Below are 25568 nucleotides of genomic sequence, written 5' to 3'. Positions count from 1 at the left end.
AATCTGGGTTATAGAACAGTGGGGTCAGAGGAGAGTATTTAGAAGAAATATGCGGGAGAACCCTAAGTCTACTCCAGCGTGAAAGTGTAGGGCCAATAGTAGGATGGTCTATATGTGGTATCTTTGAGCGCCAGGGGTAGTAAGCAATGGGGGCAGGTAACACTGTTCCCTCAATATGGACCCATTGTTTTGTGTCGTGTGGGCGTGACCATTCCAGGATTTGATGGAGAATAATAGCCTCATAATACAGTGTGAAGTGCGGTAGCTGAAGACCTCCCTTATGTTTAGGGCAAAAAAGAACAGCATGTTGGAAGCGAGGCCGTTTATCCCCCCATACAAATTCCCGAACTAAATTGTGTAGATCTCTGAACCAAGTTTTGGGAATGGAGACCGGGAGCGCCTGGAGGAGATAGAGGACTCTCGGCAAAACATTAATTTTAATGACACTGAGCCTCCCCAACCAGGACTGTTACCCCAGTCCCGCTACTCAGAGCGAAGTGAGGCAAGTAGTTTTTTTAAATTTTCATCAAAAAGGCGCGATAGATCCTTATGTAAAGTGACCCCCAAGTATTTAAAGCTAGAGGGATGCCAATGGAAGGGGAAAGATTGTTTGAGGCCATCAAGAGCTTGGGAGGGCAGTGATGCATTCACTGCCACTGACTTAGAGAGGTTAATCTTAAAATTTGACAGGGAGCCATATCTATCAAGTTCGGACATCAGTTTGGGGACAGAAACCACCGGGTTCGATATAATAGCTAGCAGGTCATCTGCGAACAGCGCGAGTTTGTATTCCCTGCCCCCCACCATGAGTCCCGAGATGTTTGGATTTAGTCCAATGGATCCCGCCAAGGCCTCCATACAAAGAACGAAGATTAGGGGCGAAAGGGGACACCCTTGTCTAGTACCGTTCCTAATCGGAACCGGACGGGACAAGTCTCCATTCATTTTGATCCTAGCAGTTGGGAAATTATATAGTGCTAAAATGCGGCTCAAGCTGACCGGTCCCAGCCCCAAGTGTCGCAGGACTCCCGCCATAAATACCCAATCCACTCGATCGGATGCCTTCTCGGCATCAGTAGAAAGCACCACTATTGGTTTATGGTTACTCGAGGCTAAATGCATTAAATCAATGATCTTGGTCGTGTTATCACGGGCTTCCCTCCCAGGTATGAAACCCACCTGATCCGAATGCACAATATTGGGGAGTAGTAGCTTCAATCTGTTTGCTATAAGTTTAGCAAACAGCTTGATGTCTGTGTTGAGGAGGGATATCGGATGGTAACTGGCACATTGAGCCGGGTCTTTCCCGTCCTTTGGTATAACCGTAATGAAAGCCTCTAATGATTGAGGGGAGAAACCGCGATTATCAGAAATCTCGTTGAATGCCAATAGCATTTTAGGCAAGAGAGAATTCTTGAAAAGCTTATAATAAGAGACAGTATAGCCATCTGGACCCGGACTCTTCCCGGAAGGAGCCTCCTTAAGAGCTTGTTCCAATTCCGGGAGAGAAAAGGGGGAGTCTAGCCAAGCGCTATCATCTTCTGATATTCTAGGGAGTCCCGCGTCACTAAGGTATCCCTCCACCAAATCCGGAGTAGCCGATAATGATCCAGGGGTTCTAGGCTCCTGAAGATTATATTATTTAGTGTAGTAAGAGTGGAAGGCCTCAGCAATATCCTTTTGTGAGGGTGCGGCGGGTCCCCGCCGCATCCTGTATCGATTGGATAAATAGCGTGGCCTTCTGCGCGCGGAGCGCCCTAGCCAGAAGCTTCCCTGGTTTGTTACCCCATTGATAAAAGCGATTTCTGCAGAGCCTATAATCCCTCTTAATGTCCGCAAACAATAGGGTGTTGAGAGCTGTTCTCGTCTCGGTCAGGGCAGTCAGCACCGATGAAGATGGACTCGTCTTGTGTGTTGTCTCTAAGTCCCTCAGCCGTTGGAGTAAAGCGTTCTTTTCCCCCAGCCTCTCTTTTTTCAGCATGGAACCTAGCTGGATGAGCTTCCCCCGCAGAACACACTTGTGAGCTTCCCACACCGTGACCCGGGAGACATCTGGCGTCTCATTAGTTATAAAATAGTTCTCCAAAGTCTCAAGTAGCTGGGGTTGGAACCTCATATCCATTAGAAGTTTTTCATTCAACCGCCAAGTACATTGTTTGGAGTGTGGATAGGACGTCTCCAGGGTCAGGGAGATACGAGCATGATCCGACCAGGTAATTAGGCCAATATCAGTTTCCCTAACTAGATGCAGAAATCTGTGGGGTAGGAGAAAATAATCCAACCTAGAGTAGGTGTCGTGGGGTCTGGAATAGAACGTGTAGTCCCTGTCCCCGGGGTGTTGGAGCTTCCAAGCGTCAACCAGCTGGTGATCGTGGAGAGACCAGCGCACTCTACGGTGCGATGCTAGGGAGGGCCTTGCCGGCGTCCTGGAGATGTCCACCTCCGGCTGGAGGGTCCAATTAAGATCACCTCCAATAACTGGAATACCCGCAACTAAGGGGGCAATACGATTGAGAGCCTTCACTAAGAAACTAGGTTGCGATTGATTGGGAACGTACAGATTAATAAACGTATACAGCTGATCAAACAGTTTACATTTCACTAGGAGTGCTCTACCCTCCTCCAAAGACTCAGACGTTATGTCTCGAAAAGCAAGCGTTTGGATAGCAACACCCAAAGATTTACCTTTGCTGCTGTTGTTATAGAAGGAATGTGAGTAATTACGGTTCTTGAGAGCCGTGGCCACTCCGACTTTGAAGTGCGTTTCCTGTAAAAAAGCAACATCAGCCCTGGATGCGAAGAGGTCCCTAAGCACCCTCGAACGTTTCTCCGGGACATTAAGGCCCTTCACGTTGAGGGAAACCAATGTTATAGTTGTCACTTGGAGTCAACCGCCATCGTCTAGAAACCAATAGGGAATGCTGAGTCCGACAAGGAGGGCAGAACAACTCGCAAAACAGAGGACCACACATTGGGGGGAGGGAGAGAGAATGAGACAGAAGCAAAGAGAGCATGAAGAAGGTAGATCAAAGAACCTAACTCAATCAAAAATCAGCCGAAGAAACCAGGAACTGAATAAAAGAACACTCTACCGCCTCTCGGGAGCTCGGACGCGTTAGTTGCATCGGAGACCAAGAATACTCGGGCAGTGCAGGGGCGAACTGGGGGGTCAGTGCCAGCCCCAGCAGGAAATTTTACATCACAATCAGGAATGTAACTAACAGTTCGATCACACAACTAAAAAAAAAAAATTGTAAAGAAATAGCATATAACCGAAAACAAATACCTCCGACCCAGTCAGGTCAGGTGGGTGCTCGTCAAGTACGATCCCGATGCCTCGACCACGTCTCCAAAGGGAGAGTGCGCCGTACGGCAAAGAAATCCCTCGAGTCGGCAATAAACCTTTTAAGCTAAATAAGGATCACTTGAAATTGCTAAAGTGAATGTCCCGAACCAGGTAGAGACCCACATCTCTTCGTCGACTGCGTGAGGGAACGCTGCTCCCTAGGGGGTTTCGGGTTATGGTGGACGAGGTGCCAGTCATTGTCAGTGTGAGAGAGTTCTGGTGGAGCACCGCAGGTCAGGGGCTCCTGCCAATCTGGAAGAGAGACCTGTGGCACTCCCAACGCTTGGCAGAAAAGGGGCAAATCGGAGGAGTCTTTAAAGGAGTACAGTTTCCCATTTTGCGAGACCTGGAGGCCAAAAGGGAAGCTCTATCTATATTTAATGCCCAGCTTCCGGAGCTCCGCAGTGAGTGGGTGCAGAGCTCTTCGCTTTTGAAGGGTTGTCCACGATAAGTCCTGGAAGATCTGAATTTTGAGAGGCAGTCTCTATCGCATCCATGCGATGGGTTTTGCGGAGGATCTCCTCTTTTCCCGTGTAATAATGTAGGCGGCAGATGATGTCGCGGGGGCGTTCAGACGGTGCAGCTATGGGTCTCAGGGCTCGGTGGGCCCTATCAAACTCAATTATTGAAGCAGGATCACGGCCTAGAAGTTCATTGAAAACCGTCGTGAGAAAGTCAATGAGGCAATCAGGCGAGACATCCTCCGAGACTCCCCTAATCCTCAAATTATTTCTCCTTCCGCGGTTATCCACATCTTCTACACGGTCTTGGAGCTGTTGGAGGCAGGACGCCTGCTTGATAACTGTGGCCCTAACAGCGTTGTGTGCTGCTGCCGTGTCTGAAGAGAAGCCTTCCAGCGAAGACAGGCGGGAACCAATATGCGTTATTTCTGCCTGAACCACAGCAATCTCTGAGCGGACCCTATCTTCCAAATGCTCAAAGTCCTGCTTTGTTGGAAGGGCCTGAAGGAGGTTCAGAATCTGAGCGAGACTTCCCGGGTCCGTCGTAGTGTGTAGGGCTGCCACTTGGGACCCCACTTTTGAAGCCGAATCCGAAACAGGCGAGAGACTTGGAGGTGAAGGCAAAGAGGCATCTATCGTGGGGGCGGAGCCCTGGGGAAGGAGAAATTTGCCTCTCATCGGCCAAAGTCGGAGTATCCATTGCACGCGTCGGAGTGAGTGTATGCGACTTCCTTCCTCTGCCTTGCAATCCTTTCTTACCTCTCACCATGAGGCACCTTAGGTACGTCAGTAAGACATCAGAAGTATCGTTGTGTGATTAGAGCAACATCCCGTCAGGGCCAGCACCGGCACGCCACCCCAGAATCTAGGTGGCTAGCCGGCCATCAGTATAGAAGTAAACTTGCAGAAAAGAAACAGTAAGGCCGCATAGCCATGGGGTATCAGCACTGCAACCCCCGTTAAGAGCAATTGGTTGAATGGAGAAAATTCAGGCTCCACTGTGTCATAGGTATGTCAGTTGAGTGGTACAGTAGGAGCTGGACGTGTTGATAATACAGAGAAAGGCAGAGGTGCCAACCACACTCCTCCAGACACTGCACAGGGTCCAGTGGAGACGGGCAGCATGTATGGGAGCTGTGGGCAAGCAGGGCCAGGGAAGACAACTGCAGGAAGGTCTTTACACCTGCTCACCAGAGACTGCCCTTCCGGGAGGACAGTGAGAGTGGTGCCAGTCTCAAGATGGCCGCTGACCGGCCGTCGGAGCTTCCCTATCCCGTGGCCTGTTCCCCCGTCAGCCGCCGCCGGGCAGAGAGAGCCAGCTCAGTGGGAGTGCTGGGAGCGTAGATCGGGGCTTAGGAGCCCCAGGGGCGTGCTTCACAAGTTGCAGCAGGGCCAGAGCGCCGAGCGTCGCCAACCGCAAGATGGCCGCGGCCCTTACCTCGAGCGGGCTCCGCTTTCCCCGGTCTCCGGCTGGACTCCCGGCTTGTCGGATGGAGCGTCTTGCGGTGGGGTGCGACGTCCGAGCAGGGGAGATGGTCCGTGATGCAGGCCGCCCCGGGTCCAGCAGGCAGGTCTCCTCGGCGGCTCGTCCCCGGAATCGAGGCCCCGGCTTCCGCGACGGAGGTAGGCCGCAATCCGCAGGGGGTAATGCAGGCCCCCCCCCCCCCCCCGATTCCGCAGCGCTCACCTCCAGACACAGGGCAGGTCAGCTGGCCCAGGTGGTTGCAGAACGGCCAGGAGGTTAACAAATGCCAGGTCAGGGCACACTTATAGGGAGACTCAGGCCGGAGCGCCACAGAATCCCAGCCTTCCCTGATGCCGGCCAGGCCACGCCTCCCCCCGGGTTCACCATATTTTATCCTCGTGTTCAGTGCATGTGCCTTTTGGATTTTAAAGTAAATTAGGCTACATACTTTAACACTAACAGTACAGAAAAGTGATTGGATTCCAGTGCAGTTCATATAAAGGGTGATAATCAATTGTTTATAACTCCCATTCTCCTGGGTCATATTCAGCTTGTTTGGATCGCACCCAGAGAGGTCTGGTTTAGCCGCATAAAGCAGCTAAATCCGACAAAAGTAATGGGCGCAACGCAAAAAGTCCTGTTGGAGCACTTTTTGCCCATTTCAGCTCTGGGCACCATCAAACAAATACTGCCCAGAGAATACATTTACTCACAAAAGTGCAGTTTTTAATTTATCCATTAATTGCTATACATACCAGCCATACAATAGGATAATGACTTTCCATACAACATGCTATCGAATACAACATTGCAATTTGAGTATATATGCAATGTCTGATATGCTTGTGAATCGCTATTTGATTTATCCATTTGATGGTTTTAAACAATTTTCTGTTAAGTTTCATTAATTGTGGGTTTTGTCACAGGAACGGATGAATCACCAGAACCACTGCCAATTCCTACATTTTTGGTTGGTTATGACTACGATTTTCTGGTGCTTTCTCCATTTGCCTTGCCTTACTGGGAAAGACTGATGCTGGAACCATATGGATCTCAACGTGATATTGCTTATGTTGTGGTATGTCCAGAAAATGAAGCTCTGCTAAACGGAGCCAAGAGTTTTTTTCGGGATCTTACTGCAATGTATGAGGTAAGAATGTTACTCATTAAAAAAAAAATTATAATAATTAATTGCGAAGGTCATTCTTGTTTTCATTATAGAACATTTTGACTTAACACTTTGAACATAAACATGACATTCACACTTCAAGAGGAGGGTCATACATGCTGGCAGCAGGTTGCAAGAAAAGACCAAACAAAAAAAAAGATTTTTAAATCTCCTTCTGCGAGGTACACTGGGTTCCACAGGGTGTACATTGGGGTGTAGAGATGGCTCTTGATCCATGCACCAACAAGTTAAAGCTTTAGCTGTCCCAAGATGCATTGGGGCCTCCTCTATATAACCACGCCTCCAGGCACTGTGAGCTCAGTTTTCAGTTGGTGGGCTGCACTCAGGGACGGATTTAGGGGGGGCGAACGGGGCGACCCCCCTTCCTAACATACAGCTCCCTTCCATGTGCTGCTGTGCACACAGTGTGCCGGAGATCTGCATTAGCCCCTCCCACAGCAGAGTGAGTCACAGCTGGGTGAGACAGATAGACGGGATTGAGCTGAGCACTTGTGCATAGGGAGGAGAGAGCTCTCCCGAGTCCCAGCCAATCAGAGCTGGCCTTCCTCCCCTGCTCCTCCTCTCTCCCCTGGTCTTCCTGTGTGTGAGCCTGGTCAGCCTGTTGCAAAGCATTACTGGGACTGGGAGTCTCTCGCGTCTCACCAGTGTCTGCCCTGCATCATGTCTCCTGACTGAGCTGCAAGAGGAGCCCCCCTCCTCACCTTCCTTCTCCCCTCAGAAATTCCAATCTCCTGGTCTGCAGCTTGTAACGGAGGTCAGTGTCCGGTATGTGTGCACTGTGAAACTTAGCGGATGTCTGCATACAGGTCAGACTTCAGCAATCAGTGAAGAGAGACATGCATTCTGTGTGATAGCAGCAGCATTGGGTGAAGAGAGAGGTCTGTGCAGACTGCTTGTAACATGAGACATGTCTCCTCACAGACAGACTACAGGCAGTGCTGTACACCTTTCTTAGGTGCAGCCACAGACTTTCACCCTGACCCCCCACTGCTGCTCATTTATTAGTTAGCATCACAATACAATTTAATAAAAAAAAAAATACTACTCTTATCTCACACACAAAAACAACTAAATTCCCCATTGCTTTGAAAGTTTCATATTTTGCGTTTGGGAGGGGCTAGACTAGAAGTGGGAGGAGTAATGAGTAGAGAGGGGAGGAGTCTGCATTGATTCTTAAACCGCCCCCCTAAAAAAAATGTATAGATCCGGCCCTGGCTGCACTGGGCAGCCCTGAAAAAGCTTTTTCTGACAGAAAATTTCTTCAAAACTGGACTGTCAGCGCTGTATGTCATGGTGACACTTCAGCACTGCAGCTTCATCACCTCCCAAGTGGCATCACATACTCCCGCTGGCTCAGTTTGCTGCGTAGACACTCTCCTGGTTCGCATGGCTGCATCGGGGAGGAGGTAAGAGGGTCCCCCAGGTGGGACCCACCATTAAATCGCGTTCCGATAGCGGTCTAGGGAGACGGACTGTGACGCCAGCGTGGACACTGTGACCGAGCAGGAACCCCACTATATCCACCAGGGCATAGGAGTACAGGTCGGATATAATAATGTCCACTTTTAATAAAACTCCACAGCACCAGGTGGTGAAGTTGGCGCTTGACTTGTAGCCCATCCCCCGGTCTAGGGTGCCATTTACTGCTGGTGTTTTCGCCCTGGAGCTGCCTCACACTCTCCCTCACTCCCTGACTGAGATGCTTGGCGCCATTTTCTAAAATAGATGCGACTGGTCTCCGGGACTGCAGGGCAAGGTCTCCTTTGTAAACTCGCCTGTACATCAGCGTCATGGTTTTACAAGCACTTAAGTATTCTACATGTCGATATTAAGACAGCATTAGTTAAGAACAAGTGTACCTCTACCAGAATATATTGTAAGACTATTCTGCTATATACATCCGGTCTCAGACATTTGTGTTCATATAATAATCCAATGCAATTTTATTGTCATGAAAATAATGATCTGCATTGCAAACGTGACTGTGTGCCTGTATCTGCTATGTAATTTCACTGCGGTGTATTCCAGATATGTCTATCACTGTATACTGTACCCTAGGGGCCTAGGTGCGTCTGGGTCAATATATAGTGCGTCACAGTATTTACCTATTATGTGTATTCTACTGTGTACTCAGTCACATAATACCGGATTTATTCGCAGGTGTTGTGTACTGGGTACTCAGTCACATGCTAACGGATTTATTCGCAGGTATTGTATTCTGTCTGGCTTCATCGTACTAAACCGCGCTCTGTTGCATTTATGTATAATGTTTAACATGTAGGGCAGTAAATCTGTGCAACGGATTTACCTGAGCGGGAAGTTTTGTGTGATGGTCTGTGTACTATGTCTCGTACATCTCCCAGTCACTCCGCAGCTCCTGTAATCAATCTGGAGCCAACCTGGACTGCGTTCTAAAACCTACTGGGTACTCTAGTTGAACGCTTTATGCCCCCTATGGGACCACCTGTAACATTACAGTCAGTGATGTCCCCATGGTTACTCCGCTTTGGGCGGGAAAATTTTACCTCACGGGTTATAGCGTATGACTCTTTCCTTGGTCAGGCAAAACCCTATTCCAGGTCACTCTTGTGTCTGAGTCATCTAAGCGGGCTGCTCCCTCCTCCCTATGAAATAATCTCTCTGATATTTTATCTGAAGAGAGGGGGATCATCCTGTCAGTCCCTATATTAGGTGTTTCTGACAAGGATTTTTCATTGCTAAATGATACCACTGCCCGTGTGGTTACTGGGAAACGAATCCTACAAATCACTGATAAGAGGATTCCCCTACTGTGGTTAAACAAACTATGTTCACACGTCAGAGGGTAAATAAAATTCTGTTTCCACAATCTGACCATTGAGTGTACACCAGACAAGTCTAATCCAGGGAAGACATTCCCCCTGTCAACAACGAGCATTCGCTCGATATCCTCCCCCTGCAGAGTTGTATAACAAGTAGGTAAATCACTGCTACTGAACTCGTGTCACCCATCGGGTGTTGTCCACTCTGCCTCTCACCACTTTCCCCTCACTGTAGGAACCGACAGATAAGCGTGTAGACGGATGCCTGAAGTCTATTACTCCCTTACGGGTGTTGTACATAGACCACAATTGTGTCCTCTTGGGGCTGCAAAATAGATTGATGACTGGTTAACAAAAACAGCTCCTGTGCACGGAGGCGGGGTTATAGAGGAGGCGGCGCTATGCATCTTGGGAACAGTCAAAGCTTTGAGCCTGTTGGTGCCTCGGATCAAGATCCTACTCTACACCCCAATGTTAATCCTTGTGGAGCCCAGTGTACCCCGCAGAAAGAGATTTAACAGCGGTACGTTCTTACCATAAATCACGTTTTCTGTCTGCAGAGAAGGTCCTGCAACTTCAGGACAGAATCAGATACTTCCTTTCTCACCCAAGAGTGTCGATACACTCGGCGATGCAAGTACTAGGCCTCATGGTGTTGGCTTTCGACATGGTAGACTACGCTCAATTCCATTCCCGCCCTCTACAGAGGTTAATCCTTTCCAAGTGGGATGGCCTGCCTCATCGGATCAGGTTTCACATGATCTCCTTGACTCCGGAGGTTCATCTGTCGCTGACCTGGTGGCTACAGGACCAGCACTTGAACAGGGGCCGTCCCTTCTGGCTCCCCAACTGGGTCCTACTGACTAAGGACGCCAGTCTGAGGGGTTGGGGTGCGGTGTTGGAGCAACACCTTTTTCCAGGGTCGGTGGACTATGGAGGAATCACTCCTCCCGATAAACATTCTGGAATTGCGGGCGGTGTTCAATGCTTTGTCTCTTGCCCTGCCTCTGATACAGAACAGGCCTGTTTAAGTTCGGTCAGACAACGCCACCACAGTGGCGTACATAATCAAGGTGGCACTCAAATCGCATGGCAATGATGGAAGTGTCAAAAATCCTTCGTTGGGCGGAACGCCTTCTGCCGGCAATATTGTCAGTGTTCATTCCGGGAGTCCTCAACTGGGAAGGTGATTTTTCTCAGTCGTCAGGACTTGCATGCCGGAGAGTGGAGTCTTCATCAGGAAGTCTTTCAACTCCTAGTGAACAAGTGGGGCCTACAGATGTTGACCTGATGGCGTCTCAACACAATCACCATGTTCTGGTCTTCAGATCAAGAACCAGGGATCCTCAAGCAGCGTTTGTGGACGTACTGGCAATTCTATGGAACTTCCGGCTGCCCTACGTGTGCCCTCCAGTGTCACTCCTGCCCAACGTACTACGGAAGTTCAGGCAAGTAGGAGGAATACTACTTCTAGTTGCTCCAGCATGGCCCAGACTGCATTGGTTCTCAGATCTGCAGGGTCTATTGATAGAGCATCCTCTTATACTTCTCAACACCCAGACCTCCTCGCTCAGGGCCCTTGTGTCTATCCAGACCTGGCCAGACTGGCTTTGACGGCGTGGCTCTTGAAGCTTCACTCCTGAGGGCCAAATGATTCTCCGAGGCGGTCATCCAAACTATGCTGAAGGTCCGCAAACTGGCATCTGCTCGAATTTATTATAGAGTCTGAAATTCTTACTTCACCTGGTGTGCTGCTAAGAATTACGAGGCTTACGAATTCAGTACTTCCAGACTTCTGGCTTTTCTGCAACAAGGCTTGGACTTGGGCCTTTGTCTGGCCTCCCTCAAGGTTCATATCCCTGCCTTGTTGGTATGGTTTCAGAGAAAAATTGCATCTATTCCTGACGTTCATACTTTCACTCAGGTAGTTTTACGGATTCAGCCTCCCTATGTCCCTCCTGTAGCTCATGGGATCTATCTATCTGTTCTGAATGCCCTGCAAGAGTCTCCATTTGAACCTCTTGAGTTAGTGGACCTTAAATGGCTCACGGTCAAGGTCCTATTCCTACTGGCTATTTCCTCTGGTAGGAGGGTGTAGGACCTAGGCGCTTTGTCCTGTCGTCCACCCTTTCTGATATTTCACTATGACCGAGCAGTTCTTAGAACTCACCCTGGTTATTTGCCCAAGGTGGTGTTGTCTTTTCATCTTAACCAAGAGATTGTGGTTCTGGCCTTAATCTCTTCTGGTTTGCCCTACAAAGAGCGGTCTTTGGATGTGGTACGGATTTTCCGTATATACGTGGAGAGGACTGCCTCTATCAGGGGGTCGGATTCCCTTTTTGTACTTTTTGGTTTTCACAAACGTACCTGGCCTGCGACTAAGCAAACATTGGCCAGATGGATTAATATTGTGATTGCACAAGCTTATGCACAGGCTGGACCTCCAGCTCCTGCTGCCCATTCTACTCGGTCTGTTGGACCCTCTTGGGCGGCCTGCCGTGGCGCGTCCGCAGAACATTTGTGCAAGGCAGCTACGTGGTCCTCGGTGAATACGTTCATTAGGTTCTATGCCTAAAATACTTCCGCCTCCCAGGATTCTTCCTTTAAATGCCGGGTTCTCATACCCGCCAAGGTGCGTCCCCTCCCTTGAGAAACTGCTATGGGACATACCCAATGTATTCCCTGTGGAACACAATGTACCCCGCTGCAGAAAACGATTTTATGGTAGACTTAAACCATTGTTAAATCTTTCTGCGACGTACACTGGGTTCCACAGGGCACCCGCCCTGACGCACCTAGCTTCTATGGGTTTGTATGGCATTAGTCGCTGGTCCCTTCTCCTGTCGTGAGAATGTGGTTCTATGTGACTAACATCTGCCTTCTCTTTTACCTGCTCCTTCATTGGACTGGTTAACGAAACTGAGATCGCAGTGCCTGGAGGCGGGTATATAGAAGAGGCCCCAATGCCTAAGCAGTGAAGTTTTGTCTACGCTGGTAGCTCATCTTCTGTGTTTCCTAATCAATAGGAGATGATCTTCCTCATACATTGTTGAGGGGTTACTTCGTAGGCTTACAAGGGCCTTAATCAAGACGGATACTTTGCACAGCTAGAGAGGTCTGAAAGATTGACTGTCAGGGTGGCCATTAATTCCCTTTTATTATCGGTGGAGATTAGTCTGGTCTCAGGAAAACAGAAGGCTCAAATCCCTAAACACATGACTGTTGCAAAATGGAGTCTTCAAGATGAATGGCATGAAGCAGAATAAGTTTGTTGCATCTATAAATATAAGAATTTTTTTTTTTTTTAGCGTCACAGGCTACTCCAGTTCGCAGTACAGGATTTACTTATCACTCAATCCACAGTGCAAAGTGTTTTTACTGGCCCCATCGCAGAGGTGTACACCCTGCTAAGATCAGAGGGTATTAGTGTTGTATCTTAAGCTGGGCAAACACCTAAAGATATATCGGTCTATTCAAATGTATGTTTTTGGTTTTTAATCGCACATGTGTCATAAAGCAGCTAAACCCGTCTAAAGTAATGTGTGCAATGCGAAAAGTGCTGTTTGGGTGCCCAAACAGCAGACTTCACACATTTCAGCTTGCCACCTCCAGCAACTTCGAGCTGAAATGTGTTCCCCTGCGGCTAATCGCACCCAGATGGAGCAACAATTGAATTGCTCCGTTGGGAGCTTATCCAGTGGTGGCTGCGGGGGAAAAAACAGTTGCATTTTCCCGTTGTAGTACAGAAATTAATGACAGACTACTGTATATTTTAACTGAAGAGAACATTGACAACTGATAGAGACGGTGATTCCCACATCCAGCCAGTGCAGTGTGCCTGTTTATACTCATTTTGGTTCAATGGTCTAGCTTCAAATATTCTGTTGGCCTTTCAGCTCATCAGAGAATCTGACTTAAAATAAAGGTTCCCAGGTGCCAGCACACCTTTATTTTAAGCCAGATTCTCTGGTAATTAAATAGCTACTTTTTACATGCTGGTCCAGTGGTGTATTTCTGGGACTAGTAGTTCTACACTGCAGATCATTACTCTCGGGACTTTCCACATAAATTGTATTGAAATTTGATAATCCTGTGAGGCTATCTTATATATATATATATATATATATATTTATTTTTATTTATTTTTCTCTCTAACGTCCTAGAGGATGCTGGGGACTCCGTAAGGATCATGGGGAGAGACGGGCTCCGCAGGAGACATGGGCACTTTAAGAGAGAATTTAGTTCCTGGTGTGCACTGGATCCTCCCTCTCTGCCCCTACTCCACACCTCAGTTTGATTCTGTGCCCAGAGGAGCTGGGTGCTTTTCAGTGAGCTCTCCTGAGTTTGCTGATAGAAAGTTTTTTTGTTAGGATTTTTATTTTCAGGGAGCTCTGCTGGCAACAGACTCCCTGCATCGTGGGACTGAGGGGAGAGAAGCAGCCCTACTCTCTGAAGCTAGGTCCTGCTTCTTAGGCTACTGGACACCATTAGCTCCAGAGGGATCGGTACGCAGGATCTCACCCTCGCCGTCCGCCCCAGAGCCGTGCCGCCGTCCCCATCGCAGAGCCGGAAGACTGACGCCGGGTGAGTGAGTAGGAGAAGCAAGAAGACTTCACAGGCGGCAGAAGACTTTGTGTTCTTCACTGGAGGTAACGCACAGCACTGCAGCTGTGCGCCATTGCTCCACACACCTACACATACTCCGGTTACTGTTAGGGCGCAGGGGCGCCCTGGGCAGCATTTGGGACCTCATTCTTGCAAATGAACACATATATACAGCTGGGCACTGTATATATGTAGGAGCCCCCGCCAAAGAAATAAAATGTAAGCGGGACAGAAGCCCGCCGCCGAGGGGACGGGGCTTCTCCCTCAGCACTCACCAGCGCCATTTTTTCTCCACAGCACGCTGAGAGGAAACTCCCCAGGCTCTCCCCTGCTGATACACGGTAGAAGAGGGTTGAAAAGAGAGGGGGGGCACATAATTAGGCACAAAAAAGTATATAAATGGGTTAACATTAAGTTACTGTGTTATTCCTGGGTTATATAGCGCTGGGGTGTGTGCTGGCATACTCTCTCTCTCCAAAGGGCCTCGTGGGGGGGTACTGTCTTCAGAAAGGACATTCCCTGTGTGTGTGGTGTGTCGGTACGCTTGTGTTGACATGTCTGATGTGGAAGGCTATGTGGGAGAGGAGCGGGAGCAAATGAATGTGGTGTCTCCGCCGACGGTGCCGACACCTGATTGGCTGGATATGTGGAAGGTTTTAAATGATCATGTAAATTCCTTGCATAAAAGATTAGACAAGGCTGATGCATTGGGACAGGCAGGGTCTCAACCCTTGCCTGATCCTATGTCGCAGGGACCGTCGGGGTCTCATAAGCGCCCACTATCCCAAATTGTTGACACAGATACCGACATGGATTCTGACTCCAGTGTCGATTACGATGATGCAAAGTTACAGCCAAAGTTGGCTAAATCACTCCGATATATGATTATAGCAATTAAGGAAGTTTTGCACATCACAGAGGAAACCCCTGTCCCTGACACAAGGGTTTATATGTATAAGGGAAAGAAACCTGAGGTAACTTTTCCCCCCTCACACGAACTGAATGAGTTATGTGAAAAAGCTTGGGAATTTCCAGATAAACTGCAGATTTCCAAACGGATTCTTATGGCGTATCTTTTCCCGCCAACGGACAGGTTACGATGGGAATCCTCCCCTAGGGTGGACAAAGCTTTAACACGCTTATCCAAAAAGGTAGCCCTGCCGTCCCAGGATACGGCTACCCTCAAGGATGCTGCTGATCGCAAACAGGAGGGTACCCTGAAGTCCATTTATACACATTCAGGTACCTTGCTCAGACTGGCTAACGCGTCGGCCTGGGTCTGTAGTGCAGTAGCGGCATGGACTGATACCTTATCAGAGGAGTTTGATACCCTAGGTAGGGATTCTGTTTTATTGACCCTGGGGCATATTAAAGACGCTGTCCTTTATATGAGAGATGCTCAAAGAGACATTAGTCTGCTGGGTTCTAGAATAAACGCTATGTCGATTTCTGCCAGAAGGGTCCTGTGGACTCGGCAATGGACAGGTGATGCCGACTCTAAACGACATATGGAGGTTTTACCTTACAGGGGTGAGGAATTGTTCGGTGAAGGTTTCTCGGACCTGGTCTCCACAGCTACGGCTGGAAAGTCAAATTTTTTGCCTTATGTTCCCTCACAGCCTAAGAGAGCACCGCATTATCAAATGCAGTCCTTTGTTTCACAAAGAAACAAGAAAGTCCGAGGTGCGTCCTTTCTTGCCAGAGGGAGGGGCAGAGGAAAGAAGCTGCACAATACAGCTAGTTCCCAGGAACAGAAGTCCTCCCCGGCCTCTGCAAAATCCACCGCATGACGCTGGGGCTCCACTGGCGGAGTCGGGGCCAGTGGGGGCGCGTCTTCGGAATTTCAGCCACACGTGGGTTCACTCGCAGGTGGATCCCTGGGCAATAGAAATTGTGTCTCAGGGTTACAAGCTGGAATTCGAAGAGGTGCCTCCTCGCCGTTTTTTCAAATCGGCCCTACCGTCTTCCCCCCTAGAGAGGGAGATAGTGTTAAATGCAATACAAAAATTGTATCTTCAGCAGGTGGTGGTCGAGGTTCCCCTCCTTCAACAGGGAAGGGGTTATTATTCGACCATGTTTGTGGTTCCGAAACCGGACGGTTCGGTCAGACCATATTGAATTTAAAATCTCTGAACCTATACTTGAAGAGGTTCAAGTTCAAGATGGAATCGCTAAGAGCGGTCATCGCCAGCCTGGAAGGGGGGGATTTTTATGGTGTCACTGGATATAAAGGATGCGTTGCGTACCTTCATGTCCCCATTTATCCACCTCATCAGGCGTACCTAAGATTTGCGGTACAGGACTGTCATTACCAATTTCAGACGTTGCCGTTTGGTCTCTCAACGGCTCCGAGGATTTTCACCAAGGTAATGGCGGAAATGATGGTGCTCCTGCGCAAGCAGGGTGTCACAATTATCCCGTACTTGGATGATCTCATAAAAGCGAGATCAAGAGAGCAGTTGCTGAACAGCGTATCTCTTTCACTGAAAGTGTTACAACAACACGGCTGGATTCTCAATATCCCAAAGTCGCAGTTGGTTCCTGCGACTCGTCTGCCTTTCTTGGGCATGATTCTGGACACGACCCAGAAAAGGGTTTATCTTCCGATAGAAAAAGCCCAGGAATTTATGACTCTGGTCAGGAACCTTTTGAAATCAAGACAGGTGTCCGTGCATCATTGCACTCGAGTCCTGGGAAAGATGGTGGCCTCATACGAGGCCATTCCCTTTGGCAGGTTCCATGCGAGGACTTTCCAATGGTATCTGTTGGACAAGTGGTCCGGATCACATCTACAGATGCATCGGTTGATCACCCTGTCCCCCAGGGCCAGGGTGTCGCTCCTGTGGTGGCTGCAGAGTGCTCACCTTCTCGAGGGCCGCAGATTCGGCATTCAGGATTGGATCCTGGTGTCCACAGACGCAAGCCTCCGAGGTTAGGGAGCAGTCACACAGGGAAAAAATTTCCAGGGTCTTTGGTCAAGTCAAGAGACTTGTCTGCACATCAACATCCTGGAACTAGGGGCCATATACAACGCCCTATGTCAAGCGGAGGCCTTACTTCGCAACCAACCAGTTCTGATCCAGTCAGACAACATCACCGCAGTGGCTCATGTAAACCGCCAAGGCGGCACAAGGAGCAGAGCGGCAATGGCGGAAGCTACCAGGATTCTTGGCTGGGCGGAGAATCATGTAAGCGCACTGTCAGCAGTGTTCATTCCTGGAGTGGACAACTGGGAAGCAGACTTCCTCAACAGACACGACCTACACCCGGGAGAGTGGGGAATTCATCCAGAAGTCTTCGCGCAGATTGTGAGTCGGTGGGAACTGCCACAGATAGACATGATGGCGACCCGCCTCAACAAAAAGCTACAGAGGTATTGCGCCAGGTCCAGAGTCCCTCAGGCAGTAGCGGCAGACGCCCTCGTGACACCGTGGAGGAGTTTCGGTCCGTCTATGTATTTCCTCCTCTTCCTCTCATACCCAAGGTGTTGAGAATAGTAAGAAGAAAAGGAGTGAGAACAATCCTTGTTGTTCCAGATTGGCCACGACGGACCTGGTATCCAGATCTGCATGAAATGCTCACGGAAGATCCGTGGCCTCTTCCTCTAAGGCAGGATTTGTTGCAACAGGGAACCTGTCTGTTCCAAGACTTACCGCGGCTGCGTTTGACGGCATAGCGGTTGAACGCCAGATCCTAGCGAAAAAAGGTATTCCGGTTGAGGTTATCCCTACGCTGATAAAGGCTAGGAAGGAAGTAACAGCAAAACATTATCACCGTATATGGCGAAGATATGTTTCTTGGTGTGAGGCCAGGGATGCTCCTACGGAAGAATTCCATCTGGGCCATTTCCTTCACTTCCTACAAACTGGAGTGGATTTGGGCCTTAAATTAGGCTCCATTAAGTTCCAAATTCCGGCGCTATCCATTTTCTTTCAAAAAGAATTGGCTTCTCTCCCAGAAGTTCAGACTTTTGTTAAGGGAGTACTGCATATTCAGCCTCCGTTTGTGCCTCCGGTGGCGCCTTGGGACCTTAATGTGGTCTTGGACTTCCTAAAGTCACACTGGTTTGAACCACTGAAAACGGTGGAGTTGAAATATCTAACTTGGAAGGTGGTCATGTTATTAGCCCTAGCTTCGGCAATGCGAGTGTCGGAATTAGCGGCTTTATCACATAAAAGCCCCTATCTGGTTTTCCATATGGATAGAGCGGAATTGGGGACACGTCCTCAGTTCCTGCCAAAAGTGGTTTCATCCTTTCATATGAACCAACCTATTGTGGTGCCTGTGGCTACACGTGACTTAGAGGATTCCAAGTCCCTTGATGTGGTCAGGGCTTTGAAGATTTATGTAGCCAGGACGGCTAGAGTCCGAAAAACAGAAGCACTGTTTGTTCTGTATGCAGCCAACAAGCTTGGCGGCCCTGCTTCAAAGCAGACTCTGGCTCGCATTCTACAGCTGGTTTGCCGTTACCAAAATCGGTCAAGGCCCATTCCACTAGGAAAGTGGGCTCTTCTTGGGCGGCTGCTCGAGGGGTCTCGGCACTACAGCTGTGTCGAGCTGCTACTTGGTCGGGTACAAACACCTTTGCAAAATTCTATAAGTTTGATACCCTGGCTGAGGAGGACCTCATGTTTGCTCAATCGGTGCTGCAGAGTCATCTGCACTCTCCCGCCCGTTTGGGAGCTTTGGTATAACCCCCATGGTCCTTACGGAGTCCCCAGCATCCTCTAGGACGTTAGAGAAAATAAGATTTTATTTACCGGTCAATCTATTTCTCGTAGTCCGTAGAGGATGCTGGGCTCCCGTCCCAAGTGCGGACTTCTTCTGCAATACTTGTATATAGTTATTGCTTCAATAAGGGTTACGTTATTGTTGCATCGGGCGTGAACTGATGCTATGTTATTGTCATACTGTTTACTGGATTGTTATCACAAGTTATACAGTGTGGCTGGTATGAATCTTGCCCTTGGATTAACAAAAATCCTTTCCTCGTACTGTCCATCTCCTCTGGGCACAGTTCTCTAACTGAGGTCTGGAGGAGGGGCAGAGGGAGGAGCCAGTGCACACCAGGAACTAAATTCTTTCTTAAAGTGCCCATGTCTCCTGCGGAGCCCGTCTCTCCCCATGGTCCTTACGGAGTCCCCAGCATCCTCTACGGACTACGAGAAATAGATTTACCGGTAGGTAAAATCTTATTTTTCCAGTATGAAGAACTTATTTATATGTGAAATTATCTTTTATATGTGATAATCTTTTATAAGCATTTCTATTATATGGTTGTTGTTTTTTTACAGTTGATATTAACGTATCTTGATACTTACAGCCCTGCCAGTGTTACATAACCTTATAAAATATAGCTTTTATTAGTGCAGTACCACACCTTTTTCTTCATCTCTCATTAGGGGACATAGGGATTACGCTGGGTATAGGATATAGAAGAGGCTGGACACCAAACAGTCAAAATGTTGACTTCCTGGCAGCCCAGGCTCCTTCTGCCCTGTACACCACCCCCACCCCAAGGCAGGCCAGTTTTCATTTGGTACCGGCAGGAGTCGGGCACTGTTTATAACGGGCTTCACAGGGTTTGCATACAGACAGATTTGTTTGCAACGTTTCGGTCACTAAATGACCGTTGTCAAGCTTCTAAACTTAACAGGCCATCAGACATAGCAACAAAGCAGAGTTATGGCAGCGGAAGTCCACCCCCCCTTTCCCCCCTACCAGTCTGCATCAGACTTAGAGGTTTCCTCGGAACGTGAGGAGGATGTATCTAGTGTTCCAGCTAGGATTCCCTGCGCGCACAAAAAGAGGGCTTGGCTGGCTGGGGAAGGAGCATCGCTATTGGGGGCTGGCCAGCCTGTTCAATGTCACAAATGAGGGTATGCCCCAGCTGCCGGCGTCACTGATGGGAGCTTGCACAGCTGGGCTCCCCCCAAGCCCTCCCTTTAATTTGAAAAGATGCGGCGGCAGCATAGCATCTGTCAGGTGGTGGAAATTGCCCACTTTCACTCCAATCCACTTCAGATGGAACTTCTGACCTGTTTAAACAAATCCCATTAGTATATATGGATACAATCATTCTCTCTCTGAAGGTACGTGTCTCCATTTTGTGGTTGCTCCAGGGGTCCCACGTGGACATAGACTGCCCCTTTTGGTGGGTTGACTACTCCTGACAACCGATACCAGTCTGCGCGGGTGGGGGGCAATAACCTGCGAGTGGGCCTCTGAGGGTCCGAGGATGGCTCAAGAGATCCACATTCTGAACAGTATTCTGGAACTCTGAGCAGTCTTCATAGCTCTCTGTCTAGCGCAACTGCTCTTCCAGCATCATCCGGTCCAAGCACAGTCCCAACAACGTGACAGCGATCGCTTGTATCAACCATCAGGGTGGCACTCCAAGTCGAGGCACAATGAAGGAGGCAAGCCGCAGTCTCAGATGGGCAGATTGTTATCTGACCGCTCTTTTGACTGTCTTCATCTCCAAAGTCCAAAACTGGGAAGTGAACTTCCTAAGCCAGCAGGACTTTCACTCCTGCGAGTGGTCTCTTCGTCGGGATGCTTTTCTGCTACTGGTCCACCGTAGAGGCCTCATGGACTTTGACTTGATGGTATCTTAGCACAACCACAAGCTGCTGAGATACTGCTCTGGCACTAGGGAACGGGGAGCTCTTCTAGTGGACGCATTAGTGGTTTGGTGGGCATTCCACCGCATGTACTTGTCCTCCCCTTTCCCCGCCACCTCCACCTAATCTTGCTCTCTATGCAGGTTCTCTGCAAGTTGAAACTGGAATGCAGCACCGTTAGCCTGATGGCTCCCAATTGGCCATGACGAGCTTGGTATGTGGAACATCCTGGCATTTCCATTGATGCCCTACTGCGGCTTCCTTTTCGACCAGATCTGCTGTCACAGGGCCTGTACTTCTATCCGGGCCTGGCTTGAATCATTTTAACGGAGTTGCTGTTGAGACATCCGTCCTGAGAGCTATGGGGTTTTCCCAGGGTGGTTGGTTGTCATTTGAATGCCCGTAACCCCACCTCTGTCTGTTTTTTTTATCACTGGCTTTGGCAAACTTACTTTTCTTGCTGTTCAGCCATAGACGTTAATCCCAGGTCCTTTAGTCTTTTTCCAAGTGCCCTCCTTTCTTCATTTAGGTCTGGATGTTTTAGCTCTTTCTGTACTCTTCCAGAAACAGATTGCATTGATGCCTGATGTTCGGACTTTCTTTCAGGGAGTCCTCGGCTTGCAGACTTCATTTGTACCTTCGGTGGCTATATGGGACTTTGCTTTGGTGCTTTGGGCTCTTCAGGCCTCTCCCTTTAAACCCTTAGACTCAGTGGACATTCGATGGCTCACGTGGAAGACTGTATTCCTTCTTGCCATTGCGTCGTCCTGGAGGGTGTCAGACCTGGGTGCTGTGTCGTGTCGCTGCCCATTTCTGGTTTTCATCCAGACCGGGACGTTCTTCGGACACTGTTACCTCCCGAAGGTAGTTTCTCTGTTTCACATCAACCAGGAAATCGTGGCACCGGCCTTTTAATCACTTGATTCTTCGCCGAACGAGATCTCTTTGGATGTTGAGTGCCCTACGGATGTATGTGAACCGCACTAGGGATATCCATAAATCTGATTCCCTTTTTGTACTTCATGGATTTCACAAACGGGGCTGGACATCTTCAAAGCAGAGCTTGACCAGATTGCTCCGTTTGACCATCTGCCATGCGTTCACTGCAGCAAATCTTGCCCCGGCAGTGGTGACTGCTCATTCCACTGTGTCGGTGGGTACTTCTCAGACGGTCCACCTCTATGCCTCTGCAGAGCAGCTTTGGAAGGCGGCAACATGGTCTTCCGTCCATACATTTTTTCGCTTCTATTCTTTTGACACCTTCAACTCCACAGACGTGGCTTATGGGCAGAGAGTTCTCAGTGCAGCTCGGGAGCATCCTCTCCCCTAGGGGAGATTGCTTTGGGAAGAAAAGGAGATGTCCTCAACTTGTTAAATCTTTTTCTTTGAGATCCATATCGGACATGGGGCTCCCACCCTGACACACCTGGCTTGTGGAGGTTTGTTCTGTCTGGTTTCCCTATTACTTTCCTGTGTGTGTGTGTGTGTGTGTGTGCCAGTCTTCCAGCTCCTTCCCTGGGCTTGCTAACTTTACTGGACTGGCTGGGGGCTGGGTTTAAGGGAGAAGTCTGGGTTGCCAAGAAGTCACATTTTAACTGTTTGGTGCCCAGCCTCTTCTACCAGCCTATACCCAGTGTGGGTGTGGTATGGAAGGTAGATAGTAACTAGGTCGACGGGGTCTTTAGGTCGACAGGTCAAAAGGTCGACATGAGTTTTTTTGGGTGTCATTTTCTTTGTAGAGTGACCGGGAACCCCAATTAGTGCACCGTGTCCCCTCGCATGGCTCGCCATGCTTCGGGCAAGGTGCCTCGCTCAAAGCAATCGACACAGATTACCGTTCCAATCTTAGTCCACATGGATCGTTAAGTATGAAAAGGTTCAAAAAAAGAAAAAAATCATGAAAAACTCATGTCGACCTTTTGACCTGTCGACCAATAGTGGTCGACCTAGACACTGTTGACCTAGTTACTGTCGACCTAGAGACAGGATCCCACCCAGTGTAATCCCTGTGTCGCCTATGGATCTCGAAGTATAGGCTCTAACAGGAAAGAACAAACCTTCTTTCCTGTCCAGTTTAAATGCCTGTGTTTTATAATCATAAAGCTAAGACCAGCGTTTATATGTTTCAATATTCTTCACATGAAATGGATGTTATGTTATGCAGAAAATCTTCTTTTTATCAGTAATGTATTTGTGCTTTTACTTTCCAGGGGTTTTGTTTCTGTTTTTTTTTTTTTTTTTTTTTTTTAATTAAAAAATTATAGTTTTTCATGAACTCCTGTTCAGACATCCTTAACCATTAGTTTGTGTTTTAGTCTTGTAGACTTGGGCAGCATCGAGCAATTTCCAAACAACTAACAGATGGCATAATGCGAGTTGGTACCACTGCATCAAAAAAAGTTTCAGAGAAGACTGTTGCAGAGTGGTTTTCTCAGGCAACTAATGGCAGCAATGAAGCATTTACCAAACTGCGACTCTATGCACAAGTGTGCAAATACGAGCTAGGTAAATTCTTATTATTTTTTGATTTTTTTTTTTTTACTTTTCACTTTAGTGACAAATTATTTTAACTTTGTTTAAAGAAAAAAATGTCGAGTCCTTCAAAAGGTACGGGGAGAATTCAATTGTTTTGGGCGTTTAATTTGCTCATCTAAATGGGCCTGTTTAGATTGCCAAACAATTGTCACTATTCAATTGTTTAGGCGCCCATGCATGGCACACCCAAGCAGACTCGTAAAACAGATATCCCCATCTGAAGTCCTGCTTTGGTCATCCAAACTCCTGTTCAGACATCCAAAGTGCCAACTTAGCGCACATTTCTTCCTGCCCCTCAGGAGGCTGTGAGAAGAAATGTCATCCTCGCGGCTATCTGGCGTCTAAACGGAGCAACAATTGAGTTGCTCCATTTTGCTCCCCCGAGTGCAGGCATTCCCAACTGCGGTCCTCAAGGCACACCAACAGTGCAGGTTTTAGTGATATCCAGGCTTCAGCACAGATGGTTAAATCAAAATAACTGAGCTACTAATTAAGTCATCTGTGTTCAAGCATGGATATCACTAAAACCAGGACTGTTGGTGTGCCTTGAGGACTGCGGTTGGGAAACAGTGCCCTAGTGGTAGCTGCGGATAAACACAATTGAATCTACCCCTATATGTTTGTGCAAATTTTAAACCTTAAATTAGGTAAACCATGTGCAATAGGCCAGTCAGCTGATTTTGGGCTGCTCTGCCCCATAATCCAAGTTTGTACTCTGTACCCGGATCCTATTATTGTTTGAAAAGCAGTTGGATCCGATGATTGTGTCTGACTTGCTGCATGACATTTGTTAAAAATAATTAGCTAGTGTTGTTCACATTTTGAGTTGTTTATGAATTACCGTATATACTCGATTATAAGCCGACTTTTTCAGCACGTTTTTTTGTGCTGAAAAAGCCACCTCGGCTTATAATCGAGTCAGCGTTAGGAGGGACACGGAGAGCGCAGCGCGCGGCTCTCCTGTGTCCCTCCTGCATCTCCGGCAGTGTGTGTGTTAAAGGAAGTGCACGAACCGGCACTTCCTTTAACACACGCCGCTGACGCAGGAGGGACACAGGAGAGCCGCGCACTGCGCTATCCGTGTCCCTCCTTCAGAAGACAGCGCGGGAGCGACGGAGGTTAAGTATCTAGCACTGTGGGGCATATCTGGCACTGTGGGGCACATCTGGCTCTGTGGGGCATATCAGGCATATCTGGCACTGGGGGGCACATCTGGCACTGTGGGGCATATCTGGCACATCTAGCACTGTGGGGCATATCTGGCACTGTGGGGCATATCTGGCACTGTGGGGCATATCTGGCACTGTGGGGCATATCTGGCACTGTGGGGGCATATCTGGCACTGAGGGCTATGTACGGCTAGAGCTGCATTTCCCACCCTAGGCTTATACTCGAGTCAATAAGTTTTTCCAGGTTTTTGGGGTAAAATTAGGTGCCTCGGCTTATATTCAGGTCGACTTATACTCGAGTATATACGGTAACTATCATCTATCTGATATTTGTGCCCAATGTACATTGAAAAATGTCAACTTTGTGTATTCTCTAGGACAGGTAATTATTTAGATTGGTACAATAGATTACTAGTGTGTGCATTAGAAATTGTATGTTCTCAAGATTGTTTCATCACTGAGAAAATCATTCAGTTGGATTGTGAGTGGAGCACAGTATTCTGCAATTATTTTTTAAATTATCCATATTACTTATGTACCATAACTAATGTGTTATGTTTGCACATGTTTATTTTTTTATTTTTTCCCTCATATTCTCTTTAGGTCCATATCTTGCTTCTCAACCACTGGACAGTTCTTTACTCTGCCAACCTAACCTTGCACCCCCTGTTAGTCAGGGTGCTTCCACTCAAGCTCTTTCAACAGCCAACACTGGTAACCCTAGCACTCCTTCCTCTATGACCCCTGCCCCAACAAGTAACTCATCAACATCAACTCCGAACAGCGCTCTGCCTTCTGCAAGTGCAGCAGGCCTCACTGCACCTACAAACGTGGCTAACGTCTTACCAGGAAACAAAACTACTAGCTTTCCCCCCTATGGGAGCATAAACAACACCACTAATGCAATCCCAGCGCAAGTCAATTCTGTCCAGAATAATCAAGCAGGGCAGCAGCAACAGAACCCACAACAAACCACTGTAATGTCAAGTGAACAGGCAGCAGCTGCTGCTGCTGCAGCTACAGAGATTACGGAAAGGTGAGGAGGATTTTTTTTTTTTTTTTTTTGAATCCCTGTAATATGGTACATTGAATACTTTTTCAGCTTTTCATACATGTAACAGAGAACATGCACCTACTTGACCGTTTTACTGAGCAGGATAATTTATGAATTAGCTGATGTGGTTATAGCGGTTTCCTTACCAGTTTGCCATATTTCAGTATAGGTACTTTTCGAACAACAAAGACATGGTACCTGAAAGCTTGGCACATTTGCTTTATAGAAATAAGCTACATGTGTTGGTCCATCCATTCAAAGGTTCAATTATGTTGCTGAAATGAAGGCACTTTTCTTTTTCTTTTCTTTTTTTTTTTACT

The 25568-nt window shown here is 48.2% G+C and overlaps 1 protein-coding gene across 2 annotated transcripts in view; it reads left to right on the top strand.

Annotated features, from left to right (window-relative positions):
• Nucleotides 1–25568, top strand: part of MED13 (mediator complex subunit 13) — a 411382-nt gene that overhangs the window by 356685 nt on the left and 29129 nt on the right. For both annotated transcript variants that reach the window (XM_063954032.1, XM_063954031.1), the window contains exons 18-20: nt 6199–6422; nt 22806–22995; nt 24798–25230. In XM_063954032.1, the coding sequence (XP_063810102.1) occupies nt 6199–6422; nt 22806–22995; nt 24798–25230 (847 nt within the window). The remainder of the gene's footprint in view (nt 1–6198; nt 6423–22805; nt 22996–24797; nt 25231–25568) is intronic.

Source organism: Pseudophryne corroboree, chromosome 2 (genome assembly GCF_028390025.1).
Source record: "Pseudophryne corroboree isolate aPseCor3 chromosome 2, aPseCor3.hap2, whole genome shotgun sequence".
Taxonomy (NCBI): Eukaryota; Metazoa; Chordata; class Amphibia; order Anura; family Myobatrachidae; genus Pseudophryne; species Pseudophryne corroboree.
This window is presented reverse-complemented; position numbering and strand designations above follow the sequence as displayed.